The sequence below is a fragment of the Sphaeramia orbicularis genome, chromosome 22 (genome assembly GCF_902148855.1).
Source record: "Sphaeramia orbicularis chromosome 22, fSphaOr1.1, whole genome shotgun sequence".
Classification (NCBI taxonomy): domain Eukaryota; kingdom Metazoa; phylum Chordata; class Actinopteri; order Kurtiformes; family Apogonidae; genus Sphaeramia; species Sphaeramia orbicularis.
This window is the reverse complement of record NC_043978.1, coordinates 20,150,815-20,163,650: the sequence shown is the minus strand read 5'-3', so window position 1 is coordinate 20,163,650 and position 12,836 is coordinate 20,150,815. Positions and strand designations below refer to the sequence as shown.

The 12,836-nt window shown below is 40.1% G+C and overlaps 1 protein-coding gene across 1 annotated transcript in view; it reads left to right on the top strand.

Annotated features, from left to right (window-relative positions):
* The first annotated feature begins 5,000 nt into the window (after positions 1-5,000).
* The window catches only part of rtn1a (reticulon 1a), a 22,587-nt gene continuing 14,751 nt past the window's right edge, over positions 5,001-12,836 (top strand). Inside the window, exon 1 of the mRNA XM_030125928.1 lies at positions 5,001-5,214. Within this exon, the coding sequence (XP_029981788.1) occupies positions 5,001-5,214 (214 nt within the window). The remainder of the gene's footprint in view (positions 5,215-12,836) is intronic.

Genomic DNA, 12,836 nt, shown 5'->3' with positions numbered 1-12,836 from the left:
TCTTTAAGTCAGGGGTGTCAAACTCATTTTCTTTCAGGGGCCACATTCAGCACAATTTGACCTCCAGTGGGCCGGACCAGTCAAATAATAGCATAATAGCCTATAAATAATGACAACTCCAAATTTTTTATATGCAAAAAATAAGATTAAATTATAAATCATTTACATTTTACAAACTATCCAAACAAAAAAGATGTGAATAACCTAAAAATGAAATTTCTGAAGTAAAATAAGAAATAATAAGAAAAATCTGATTAATATTATGCCTCATCTTATGATTTATACATGTGCGTTACAGATCAAGTCTACCAAGACACAAAACAGGCAGAACATTGTTAAAATTACACGTATTTTTCTTTAGAAATTTCGGGTTGTTCATGTTTGTTCAGGTTATTGACGTGTAGTTATTGAAGGATGTCAGAGTTTAATGTTCGTTGCAATAAATCAAAGAGAAGAAATTGGAGTTGCCATTATTTATAGGCATAACGTCATATTATTTTTTTCACATTAAAGGTGGGGTCTGACATGTTTTTCTGGAGAATTTTTTATTATATTCCTTAAAATCGCCTTCATACCCCGATTACAACTAATTAAATGCTCTAACACAAAAATTGTAAAAAAATCAGTCACCTGTGGAACTGGCAGGACTGAAAAAACACCATCCAATCATTTTGAGCGCCCACTCAAAATGACTGGATGGTGATATGTCTATCAAACTCAACTGCCATTCACCCCTCCCCCCCTCTTCGCGTTCCCAGAGGCTGGAGCGCTTGTACAGGAAGTGTAGCCAGAACTTGGCTATATTAGTTATATTAGGATGGAAAGTTCACCAGCGAACTGTTTTGTCACTAACATAAACCACTAGGAAATGTAACATTAGTCACATAGGTCTGAACTGGGGCTGTTCTGGAAGAGCGGGGGTGTTAGAGGAAACTGAATGAGCTATATGCATGGATACGCGAGCCCGAGGCTCAGCCGGGGCCGTAGTCGGGGTAGGAGCCCAAGGCGTACGGGAGTGAAGCAGGGGATGGAGCCTCAGCTGGTGTCGGAGACGGTTCGGCCGGACTGGACCGGACCGTAGACGGCGTCGGAGCACAACCCGGGTCCAGAGCCTCAGCCGGCAAATTGATGCTGTGCAGCGCTCGTGAACCCTCAGGAACAAGCACTGCACGTGTCACTACTCTGGAGGCGTGGCTTCGGAGGGACATCTGAAGAAAGGGGTTTGGACTTTGAACTGAGTATTTTCAAAATGTAGCTAGCTCGAACCATTTTCTAAGATCTCAGACCCCACCTTTAAACCAAGAAGAACATTTGGAGTCATTATTTCTAGGTTATTATGCTATTCTTTTCAAGTTTGATGCCCTTGACTGTTAATATCTTCTGCACTTTGCAAAGTCATCCCGCGGGCCGGATTGGAACTTTTGGCGGGCCGGTTTTGGCCCCCGGGCCGCATGTTTGACACCTATGTTTTAAGTGATAATTAAACTATGGACAAAAGAAAAGGAAATGGCAGTTACACTTGCAGCCAGGGGAAGTAATAAAAGGCAATTAAATGTCACCACAATATGATGCTAACTTTGCTATCTTACAAAGTTATGCTAGTAGCTAGCTTGGTGAATAGTGTTATGAATATAGTACATAATGGATATTTGGTCCGTGCTATATATAATTTACAGTGAGATAAAAAAGTTTTACCCCAGCTTACATGGCAGACAAATTAACCCGCACTGACACAAATTCTCCTCCTTTAGCAAATACTTACTGGTCCATTAACAGTGTTTTGGCATCAACCTGTGTCCGTGTAAAAGCGTCTGGTTACTAAGGAGCTGTTAGTCTATGTTGCATCCAACTAATTCAGCTCTGATTAAGTATAAGATCAATGTCGACCCTTTTTGCTCATTTTGTCATAATTCGGATGAAACATTAACTCATTTGTTTTGGGAGTGTGCCTTTTGTCAAATTTTTTGGTGTAATATCAATCTTTTTTTAAATAGAAAGCTGGATATTTCTTTTAACTTCAAAATTGAAGATATTTTATTTGGTTTCTTTATTACTGATTTGCCTGTTCGGAAATTGTTTATTCTTAATCTAATTTCCTTATTAGCTAAATTTCATATACATACAAGCAAATTTGCCAATCAGAAACCCAGCTTTGTGGTCTTTAAATCTTATTTGAAATCCTACCTAGACACACTTAACTTTTCCACTCACCCTAAAGCTGTGAAGACTAAAGCCTTATGTGACGAATTTAAGTTGTAATTTATTTATTTATTTTTATTTTATTATTATTATTTTTTTTCCTCTTCTTGTTTATTCCTTTACTTTTATTTTATTTACTTACCTACTTATGTAATTGTATTTAATTTCTTCCTGCCTCACCTCGAGCATAATTTTTTTTCCTCCATGCCATGTTCTGATCTATGTGTATAGAGGGTATGCACGTGACGTCACCGCTAGCGGAAGTCACTGCGGTTATGCCCACTGAGTGGCAGAAAGAGGGAGATGAGTAGCAGCTTTGGCTTGAATACTGCAAAAACTTTAGAACAATCTAAAAAATCGGGAAGAGCTGTCGTACCATTGATTGCACAAATAGGTTTAAAAATCACTCGGAGCAATCGTTTTAGCGGCTACCTAAAGCCAAAGACAGAAGAAGCAGATGGATTGCTGCAATTCGTCGAAATAACTGGAATCCAGGCAACGAAACCTGGATTTGTGTCAGGTAACGTTAATTTATGCTGTATTCTTGCGTAAAATCATACCTTAAATTACATATCGTTTTGGCTCACGTTACTTCTTAGTAAAGCTCTTAATGTTAGCATAGTGTCATTTCGTTCTATATTTCATACCTGAAACATTTTTGTCTTCAGTTGTGTGATTCTGAACCTTGTGCTCTACATGATTTGTAAACTAGCTTAAACTGAGGCTAACCTATTTTTCCAAATAAGGGGGTACTCTAGCACAAAGCTGTTGTAGCTGTGTTGTATCAAGTATTTGATGTAAACTCTACTTAAATCTCCACAGTACCAGTAGATCATCCACTCACTTGGGTCAATACTAAGGGTTCAACTCCAGTAAATCAGTAGTGAACTGTGAGCACTACTGCTGGGCCTTTACCTTGGCAGTCACCGCCAAGAAAATACATCTGCACTGACATAAAACCTCGAAAACAATAGTATGTTGAATTGAAAGCACTCACCAGCTGTAATCCTCTAATTAACGATGACAAGGATGTCAACAACTCTTTGGCTTTTGTATGCTTTCAGCCTTTACATTGGGGATTTTCCTGGTGTTGAAATCAGGTACATATTCATTTCAGGATATGTGATTTCACATATCAATGTTCGTAGACCACTTGTTGTTTGGTAGTTGTATGGATCCGTGTCGAGTCTAATTGTCTTTAATTTCATGTTATATTCCACATTTTTCCAGGTCTTGCTGTAGTTACTGCTATGCTCCGCCATGTTGAGCCGGTTTGTTTTTGCCACTCAGTCTGACTTAGAGGGGCGTGGCCCAAGGGGGGAAGTGACGTAGTGCATTCCCTCTACACCACAGGCCAAATCTGGCCTGCCAAAGGTTCCATTCTGGTCCGCAGGATAAAAAAGCAAAACTTAACCTGAACGGTCCAGGTTGTCCAAATCCTTTTGGTTCAGGTTCCACATACAGACCAATGTGATCTCCAGTAAAAATAACAACACAATAACCCATAAATAATGACAACTACAATTTTTTTTGTGAAAAATTATGTGGAAAAAATTTAAGTGAAAAAAATAAGATTACACTGTGAAAATATTTACATTTACAAAACTATTCTTTCACAATAAAATGCAAATAAATACATACATAAAAACAAAGATGAACAACCCGAAATGTGCAATTTTAACAATATTCTGCCTGTTACTAAATGTTTTGAGCATTTATGGATCCACTGTGATCTGTAGTTGTGTTAACAATAATAAGAGATGTAATATTGTAGAAACTGTTCAAATTTTACTTCCAAACTCCAAACTTTTAACAATATTCTGCCTGTTACCAAATGTTTATGTAACACTGTGTGTAAATGTACATGTACAAATAATAAGTCGAGGTATAATATTGTTAAAATTGCACTAATTTTTCAAATGAAATTTCTGTTTTTTCAGGTTATTCACATCTTTTTTGTAAAATGTAAATATTTTCATAATTTAACTGGGGGTTTTTGGTACTAAAACAAATAGAAAAACTTGGATTTGTCATTATTCATAGGTTATTAAGTCATTATTTTACTGGTCTGGCCCGCTTGAGATCAAACTGGGTTAAATATGGCCCCTGAACCAAAATGAGTTTGACACCCCTGCTCTATACAGTATTATGTAAATAAAGTATGAGGAGAAAAAAAAAAAAAAAGTTAGTCTATGTTGCTAGTCCTTAAAACTACCACGCGGGGGCGCCACATTGCAGGATAATTTTCTACAGAGCCATAAAAGATACGGAGTATTATTTATCTCACAGAGAAAACACAACACTTGACATTCTGTGCAATTTGAAGCACCCTCTGTTCGTTTTTTTGTATTCGTTTTGTTGCAGGTGATGCTACGTCACGGTTGCTAATCGCAGGCGTCTGTATCAAGCATCGTTTTGCCGTCACTGAGTGAATCTGCAGCCACTTTATTTGTGTATTAAAGTGCCTTTCACATTTGACTCTGCCCCATATAAAGTGCCCACTGCCAACGGACACCATGACGTCACCGCCGGAGCACTGAACTAAAACAATCACCCTCACTCCGGCTCCTGCTCCCCGATCGACCGCACCGCCTCATCCGCGGCGTCTCCCATCCGCTCCAGTTGACAGACGCCAGGAGGAGCCGCATTGTTGTGTGTTTGTCTCCGTCACTCATCCCTAGCGCAAAGGGTGCCGCCGCCACCGCCGCCGATTTCACTGGAAACAACCTAGTGGCTCTATCCTCTGTCCGACAACAGGGACAAATACAAATACAAAATAATAATAATAATTAAAAAAAAGCATGTCTGCTGAGGAGCTCGGCTCGGAGGGGAAGTGGTTCGGGGATGACTATGAGAGGAACGGCCTGTTTGGGAACCCTTCGACCCGGTTTGACGAGCTACGTGATGATTTTAAGCCAAGAGGCGGCGAGGCGACAGGCGACCTGGATCAACAATTTCATCCTTTCCAGGACGACGGAAAAAGGCCTCCCGTTGCTATGGAAACTGCATCTACAGGTAAAGAAGCGAGCAGTTATCGCACTTACGTTTCGACACATTTCCCAGGCTACGTACAGTATGTGGAGCATTGTTTCAGCTACATTAGGTTGGTTTTGCTCCAGGCTTTTTCTGATGCACATACAGACAGACAGACGGGCTTGTCTATCAGCTGACTTCAAACTTCTGTTGGAAAACAAAGAAAAGGAACTTCCATCAGAACATACTGACTCATCCCATAACAGTGATGCTGTGGGCCTGTTGGTCTGTGTCTTCCAACTAAATCAGTCCCACTCTGGTCCAGTTACAGCCTTTAGTTTTGGTGTTATGAATTGTAGATGCTCCATCTTTTCCCCTATAAGCCAACGCAGGTACTTGGCTGATGAAGCTGTAAATCTGCATGGAGGGTTCAGAGGATGCTGCTTTCATTCAGCAAATAGCCTGTTGAACTTTTAGCAGCCTATGAACACTCTGTTCCTTGCTGCTGTACCATCTCTGTGAAAATGAATGCTACTATATGCTTTGGGTACAGGGATGATTATCTATTTATAGCACTAAGCCTGAGATTGTATTGTGACTGGAGAGAACATGTTGTAACCCCAGGGTTGACCGGAAGATTTTACTCGGCCTGATATTCAATAGTAAACCATTATAGTCACAGCAAGCCTGCATGTCTGTTGTAGCACTCTTTTAGACCCTGCCAGGTATATTGTTATATTTTTGGCTGCTGGAGGCAATGTTTTTGTGGGAACACCGTGCAGACCTCAGTTCTCTGTCCATCACTATCCTCAGCACAGCCCGGCTAATGCTGCTATTTTTTTATCTTGAAGAAACAGGGCTCACTTGGCAAGCCAAACTAGAGCCCTGCACTTTCATTCACGGATTCACTGAAAAATTCATGAGATAATGTTTAAAAAAAAACGCTGCCTAGTTTCCTCTCTTTGCTGCTCAGGGCTGTCTGATTCCACCGGCTGCTACTGGTCTCAAAACATTAGAAAAGCCCCAGTTTAATATGTTTAATATCACTGAAACACAGGAGCGTCGTTGATTACAGATAAGCAGACATAATAGAAAAACTGTCAGTGCTCATTTAAGCTAAACGTAGTACAAAGATAAACAGACAGTGCAAGATGTAGATAGTGTTGTAGTGTAGGTAAAGATTTTAAATTATAGAATAAAATTCACTGAGTAGACAGTGTTTCTACAGTTCCTAGACTGTCTTGACATCGCTTTACTTTCATAATAGTTTTGTAGAGCGGCTCAAAGTTGTGTAACAGAGACAATAACACACATCTACACATACAGAATGTGTTGTGATTCCTTCAACAGAGAGAATAGCGCTGTCTTATTGCTGTGAGTCCTGCTGAGCTGTGTCCAAACCAGTGAAGTAAATCCACTCTGTCACTTATGTTCTTGGTGGGAACAGTGCAGATCTCATCACATCTAGCAGGGCAGAGTGGGCATTTTCCTCTTGACCAGACATGTTATAGTCTGTTCGGATCTTTGTCAAAGACGTTCATTTCTAACAGCTCCTTCTTTAACAGTTCACTCTCACTTTGCTTCTCTCCTGCTCATCATCATTAAAAAATATTCCAAGTTTGGCAAACTTTGAGCTAATTCATAGGAGTTTCACCTTTTAACAGAATGAAGCCAGAAACTGTATACCATCAGGGTGTCTACAATTTCTTCTTGAGGTAATCGATCCGTGCTTGTCCTAAATCTTGTTCACAACAGTGATCTACCCGCAGGACTTCAATTATGCTGATTTCAGCTGTATTAAATTACCATAGGCCAGAACCTTAGCCCTGGATCAGAGACAGTGCAGTATGCAGTTTCCCATCCTGTGAGTGACTCAAGAAGCCTAAGAAGGAAAGTTGTGGAAGATACTGCTGCATCATGATCAGGCCTCAATGTGCTGTGAAAACTTCACAGCTCAATTCATCACTAGCAGATGGTGTGTCTAATAGCACTACCCTGCTCCTTGGCATGGAAGAAAATAGCTAAGTGCATATTTACTCGCTTGTACACAGACAGTGACACCTCATAATGACTTTCATTTTTGTAACTACAGCAGCTCTTAATCACTTTTAACATGCTTTATAACGGTCACTTCATCATGTTGTGACAAAGAGGATCCCTAGTGAAAAATGTTCTCCCAGAATCCAGTTCCCTGAAAGGTGGATTAGAGTCTTTATCCATTTCAGCATATCATCAGTGACAAGGATGAGACAGCATATGTCTGGCTGGGTCTTTTCCATATCTTTGCGATAGAGAAAGCACTTAGTGGACTGCATAAGCCAGCACAGTGCATTTGTGCCTTTAGCTGGTGAGAGCTCTGCTCCTGTTCCCAGGGGGCCGAACAGCGCTAGGTCTTTTCAGACTAAATGATAAAGATGCAAGATAGTACAAGGGAGGAGGAGGGGGGCAGCTTAATGGTGAGGGAGGCGAGTCTGTGAAGGCAAAAGCTGGTAGTTCACGTGTCTGGAATGAAAAGGCAAAAATATTTGTACTGCCTCCAATGCAAGGGAACAACTGATTGGTTTTAATATCCAGGCCAATACCAATATTAGTAATCACAGAGACCAATAAGCGATATGTGGCAGTGGTAAGCATTTGGAGTAAAAGTGAAAATCTTGGCATCAAACTAGAAGGTACATCTCAAAACCTTAGTGAAAAGCCTTTAAGTTGACAGTCAAACTTTTACAGAGAGCATGTTCTAATAATATTGGTTTTCACATCAAACCCTATGGATTTTAGACAATATGCATTAGTCAAAGTTCTTCTTGTGGCCCATACCCAATCAGATAATGTGGGCAGGACACTGCTCAAAACCACAGGGTCTTTATTAGCTGATACTGGGAGACGTTAAAACAGCCATAGGAAGTCAAGCGAGGATGTATACAAAGTTAAAAAAAATCCATAAGTGAAGGTGATTGTTGCGATTGAATGTACTGTACACAGGTCATGAAGGAGACAGTGGGTTCACACCCTTAGGAAACTACGATTCTAGGCCTTGTCTTATTATTTTTAGTTTTTTCTTTGTAATCGTCACCTTTCAGAAGCAGTTTGATTGGGTTTAGGCACCTAATCTAGTGGTGAGATTTAGGAAGAGATCGACACGTTTACAATGGCACAATAAAAAGTCTTTCTGCCAGAATTTCCTCCCATGTGTCAGACTGACGGAGGCAGTGCCTTAGAGACAAAGTAGAGAGTTTTTAAGTAAATGTATTTAATCAGAAAACTTAATAACTATAAAAATGCTAAAATCTCAGATCTGGTCATGGGCCAGGCTCATAACTGTCGATGCCTGAGAAAGGCAGCTGGATGTCAGTGTTTGTAAACCCTCTGCATTTACCTCCATTAGCTCTTAAAAATGTGTTGTCTGGCACCTTGCATGATTAAGTAAGCAATAAACTGTGTCCAGTATATTGTGTTGCAGCTGATGGCACCGCTTCCCTGAATGATTTCAGCCTAAGTGCTCATCCTATGTGCTACCTGACAGATTTCCAATCCCATTCATTCTCATCTGTCTCCAGGACCAATTAGCTAATGCCAAGGGATAAAGGGACACATGAAAAAATAACAGGCCAAATCCAAAAAGCTCAGCTGCAGGGGGCTGTTAAAAAAAAAAAAAAAAAAAAAAAAAAAAAAAAGTACTGCTGCTCTTATGATATCAATAAATCAGATTTCTAATGTCATTTGATCACCTGTGTTCATCCCCAAAACAATTAAAAGGCAGTATGTGAAATATGATGCTTTGGGAAAGATCATATTGTCTGTGTCCGGCTCTTGAGCCTGCGGTCGTAAAGTAATCCCTGAGCAGCCTATTGCAAAACTGCCCATGGGATTAGAGCTACTATCAGCACAGGCTTTTACAAAGAGAGTAGTTGTGTGAATTTTTTTGTGTGTAGGTTATTTTGTAGCCTGCGCATGCCAAGCCCTCCTGCCTGCATCTGTACTATTTAATGCGAAAAATCTGTCTGTTCAATGAAAGTGCAATGCCAATCCAAAGTCACGCTAAATTGACAGCTTTGAACCAAAGTAAGCAGCTTGCAGACACTCAGTCTGGATCCTCCCACATCCTCTCCATCCATCCAGAAAGCTCTATCCAGGCAAGAAAACTATGATCAATACAGTTGCATGCAGGTACTGTACATAGCATGGCTTTAGATTCAGAATAGGGACAGATTAGCTTTTATTTAAAGAGTCTATAGATTGATTTGTGTTTGCTAAAGGGTGCTGGGGCCCTGCAAGCCCTTAAGTCATTTCAAGAATAGTAGCTGTACCGATGTTTCTAACAGTAATTGTACGTGCTTTTGTCTAGGATCAATGTTGCTCAGAGCAGTTCAAACCTTTAGCACAGCTGTTCCCGTATCGACCTCTGTTAGTAGTTCTGCTGTACCTCAGCCCTCACTATAGACTGTCTTTGTGTTCTCCATTTTCCTCCTCTTTACAGCCATTAAAGTGGCGTTGTGTGTGACTTGTGCTCATGTATTTATTCTGCCAATAATTACATCAATACATTATGAGCGTAAACTAAGGCTGGTGCCCAAGAAAACAAAGCTATACTGTAACAAAGTTGACTTTAATAAGAACTTAGAAATGGAAACATACTTTGATAGAACTGAATTAATATTGGTAAGCTTTAAAATATATTATTTACAGCAAAACTAATAATTCTGTCCAGATCTGCACCCTAGTTTTGTCATGTTGCTGATGTTTTCATGTAAAGTATCTGCATGTACTTTAAATTTCAACAACACAGAAGTAGTGCAACACTGAGACATCGATTACTCCCAAAATAATAAAGCTCCAGTGTATTATTTATTGTCAAAGACACAAATGAGCCCTCTAGACAGGGTCATTTTCACAAGGTCATGGACTGAAAGAGAACTCCTGAAAGGTGACACCACAGCTCACAGTGTCAGAGGGATAGAGAAATGGAGTCAGTGCCACACAGCAGATTTAAAGATGTTTAACAGGAAAGCTGAAACATTAGCGGGTGAATTGTAATATGTGCCTGGAAACACAAACCAACATATTTTTTTTTATAACTAAATGTGGCTTGTTGTCGTCGTCGGTGTTTGACCTGATGAGCCAGTAGCATCTCCTCTGTCTGTGTGTTCAACTCCTGGCTGCAAAAGGAGAATCTGCATGATGTTTTTGACACTGCAAAGCTGTTTATAAGCGGGATTTAGGGATTATTTTTGCAGCTTTTCAGCCACTCACTCAGTTGTTTTGTTAGTTGATTAATTTTATTCCTCCAGCAGCTCAGTAGGTGTCTTCAAGGGGGAAACCCTGATGCACAGTTATGCAGCACTGTAAACTCTGCATTTCAAAGTGATAATATATTCATTTTCCAAGTCAGGCTCTTTTGATATGGCTTGTTCTCACATGTTTTTGTGTGTAGCCTGATAATTAGGAGCCCAGCGCTGGCATAGCACAGATTGTCAGGCTGAATTAGTTTCGGAGCTGCACTGGCTGCACAGAGGACAACAAAAGGACTGGCCCTCCACAGCACATCCACCAGGACTTATTTATTTAAATGTGCCATCCCTTCAGTGACATGATTATGCCATGTGGCGACAATGTGAGCTGAGAATTCCTCTGTTGTCGCGTCCAATCCCATCTGAGTGCAGTAAAGCGTTTGTTTCAGCTTTGTGATTTTTTCCCCCTGTGCCTCAGTGCTACATTATATCAGCAGATTTAAAATGCCTTTATCTCAGCACCAAGTTTGTTAACTGTCCGCTCAGAGCGGATACCCTCATGGCAGTTAAAGACATGCATCCAGCCTCTTAATTGTTGCACAAGCCTGATGTAACTGCTGGTGAGTTAGTCTGTTGTAACAAGGAATAGGATGAGAGAGACAGAGGCACTGTGTTACGACAGTCCACATGACTACTGGCAGTTCCAGACCTCATCTTTGTTCACAGTTTGTTGTGGCTTTGAGTGCTTCCCACATCTGCGCAGTATGTATCTGTAGAGTAAATCAGTCAGTGTTTGATTATTCTGGTGTTGCTGCGGTGATGACTGAGGGGACCTATACCATGGCAGTAGGCTAAGAGGATTATACATTGCTTTAGCTGCACATCAGGGATATTCATGTCACTCATCTGAACATGGTTCACCAGCTGTGTTCATGTATTTTACATGCTGTTTCGATCCAGAGGCATTTCAGATGTCGCTCTACAAGTTACTTGAATGTCTTAACCTGAAGCTCAGGAGGGCCTGCTTTCCACTATGTCATGTTACCCCTCCCCCTGTATCCCAGCATGGGTGTGTTGTGTTTATGCCATTGTACTGCGGTATGATGTATTGTTAATGACTGTGTGCAACAGCATGAGCACAGAGAGCAGCAGCAGGAAGGACAACAGAAGGGAAGGGTGGCGAGGCTTTTCAGAGGAAGTGAAGGAAGAGGACGGGACGTCCTGACCCGTTGGGTCTTCTGTCAGTCAGTCTGCATCCTCCAGCGCTAACCTCAGGGCTGTTATTTTAGATCAACCCCCTCATCCAGCCCAGCAGCTGGACCAACACTATTTATAGACCACCGCTGCCTGGGCAGAAGCAAGGCTCAAAAGCAGAAGGAGGGCCCCAGTTTTTATTCAAGTATAAATAAACTCTGATTTGTACACAAACCAGTAGAGACATTGACATTAGATATCTGGTGATTTGTTGGTTTGTGAGTGCATGTTTGTATGAGCAGAGAGTGTGTGTTTATCAAAGGGTATCATGACCGGAAGCTGGATTTCAATAAACACTTGTGAAAAATTCTTGACTTGACCCTGACTTCTGGCCTGATTATATAAAAGCAATATTTCTGTAAATTCTTCTTTCGCTTGCTGCACTGGCAGACATATTTGGACTGAACTTTCACATACATCCACTGAGTGAATATTAAGCTATAGAGAACATGCACAAATTCACAGCTACACAATAACACAATTTGTCCATTTTAAGTCTAGTCTATCTCACACCTTTCATGGAAGAACGCCTACAAGGAGCTCAACAACACAATAAAATAGAGGGATTTCAAATAAAATACAATCTAAACATATTAAAACTCTAACAACTTAAATGCATGATAGTTCTTCTTATCATCATCATCATCGAACAGGTTTGTCTGCTTGGTTAAGCTGATCCATTATGACCAATATTATGCATTAATCTGTTGAAAATATTATTGCCAAAACATCATGTTTGATCTTGTGACCAATTTTAAAACGCTCATTACATATATCAACAAAAGGACACATTTAATTCAGGTGTTTCACTGCTAACAGGTGTCTGCGCGACAAAACAATAATAAAACATGTCATGATATAAATTCATATTATGATAAATATCATTGCACTGCTATTACTTTGTCTTTAGAGTTGATTATGTTCACGTCAAATGGCTTATGAAATGTTTGAGAGTTTGTTTTAACTCGATTTGACTCAACACTGACTTTTTTTGATTACTATTGTTTTAAATGTTGTAACACTAGATTTCTGAAATATTTGTTACATTCTGACCATAAATAATTATAAACAATAAGTAACGTTTTCTTCACCTCTCAAAAATCAGCCTGACATTAACATTTTTTATCATGATAGTGTTTCAATTACATTTTTGTCCATACAATGTATTTTTCACTAAACTGT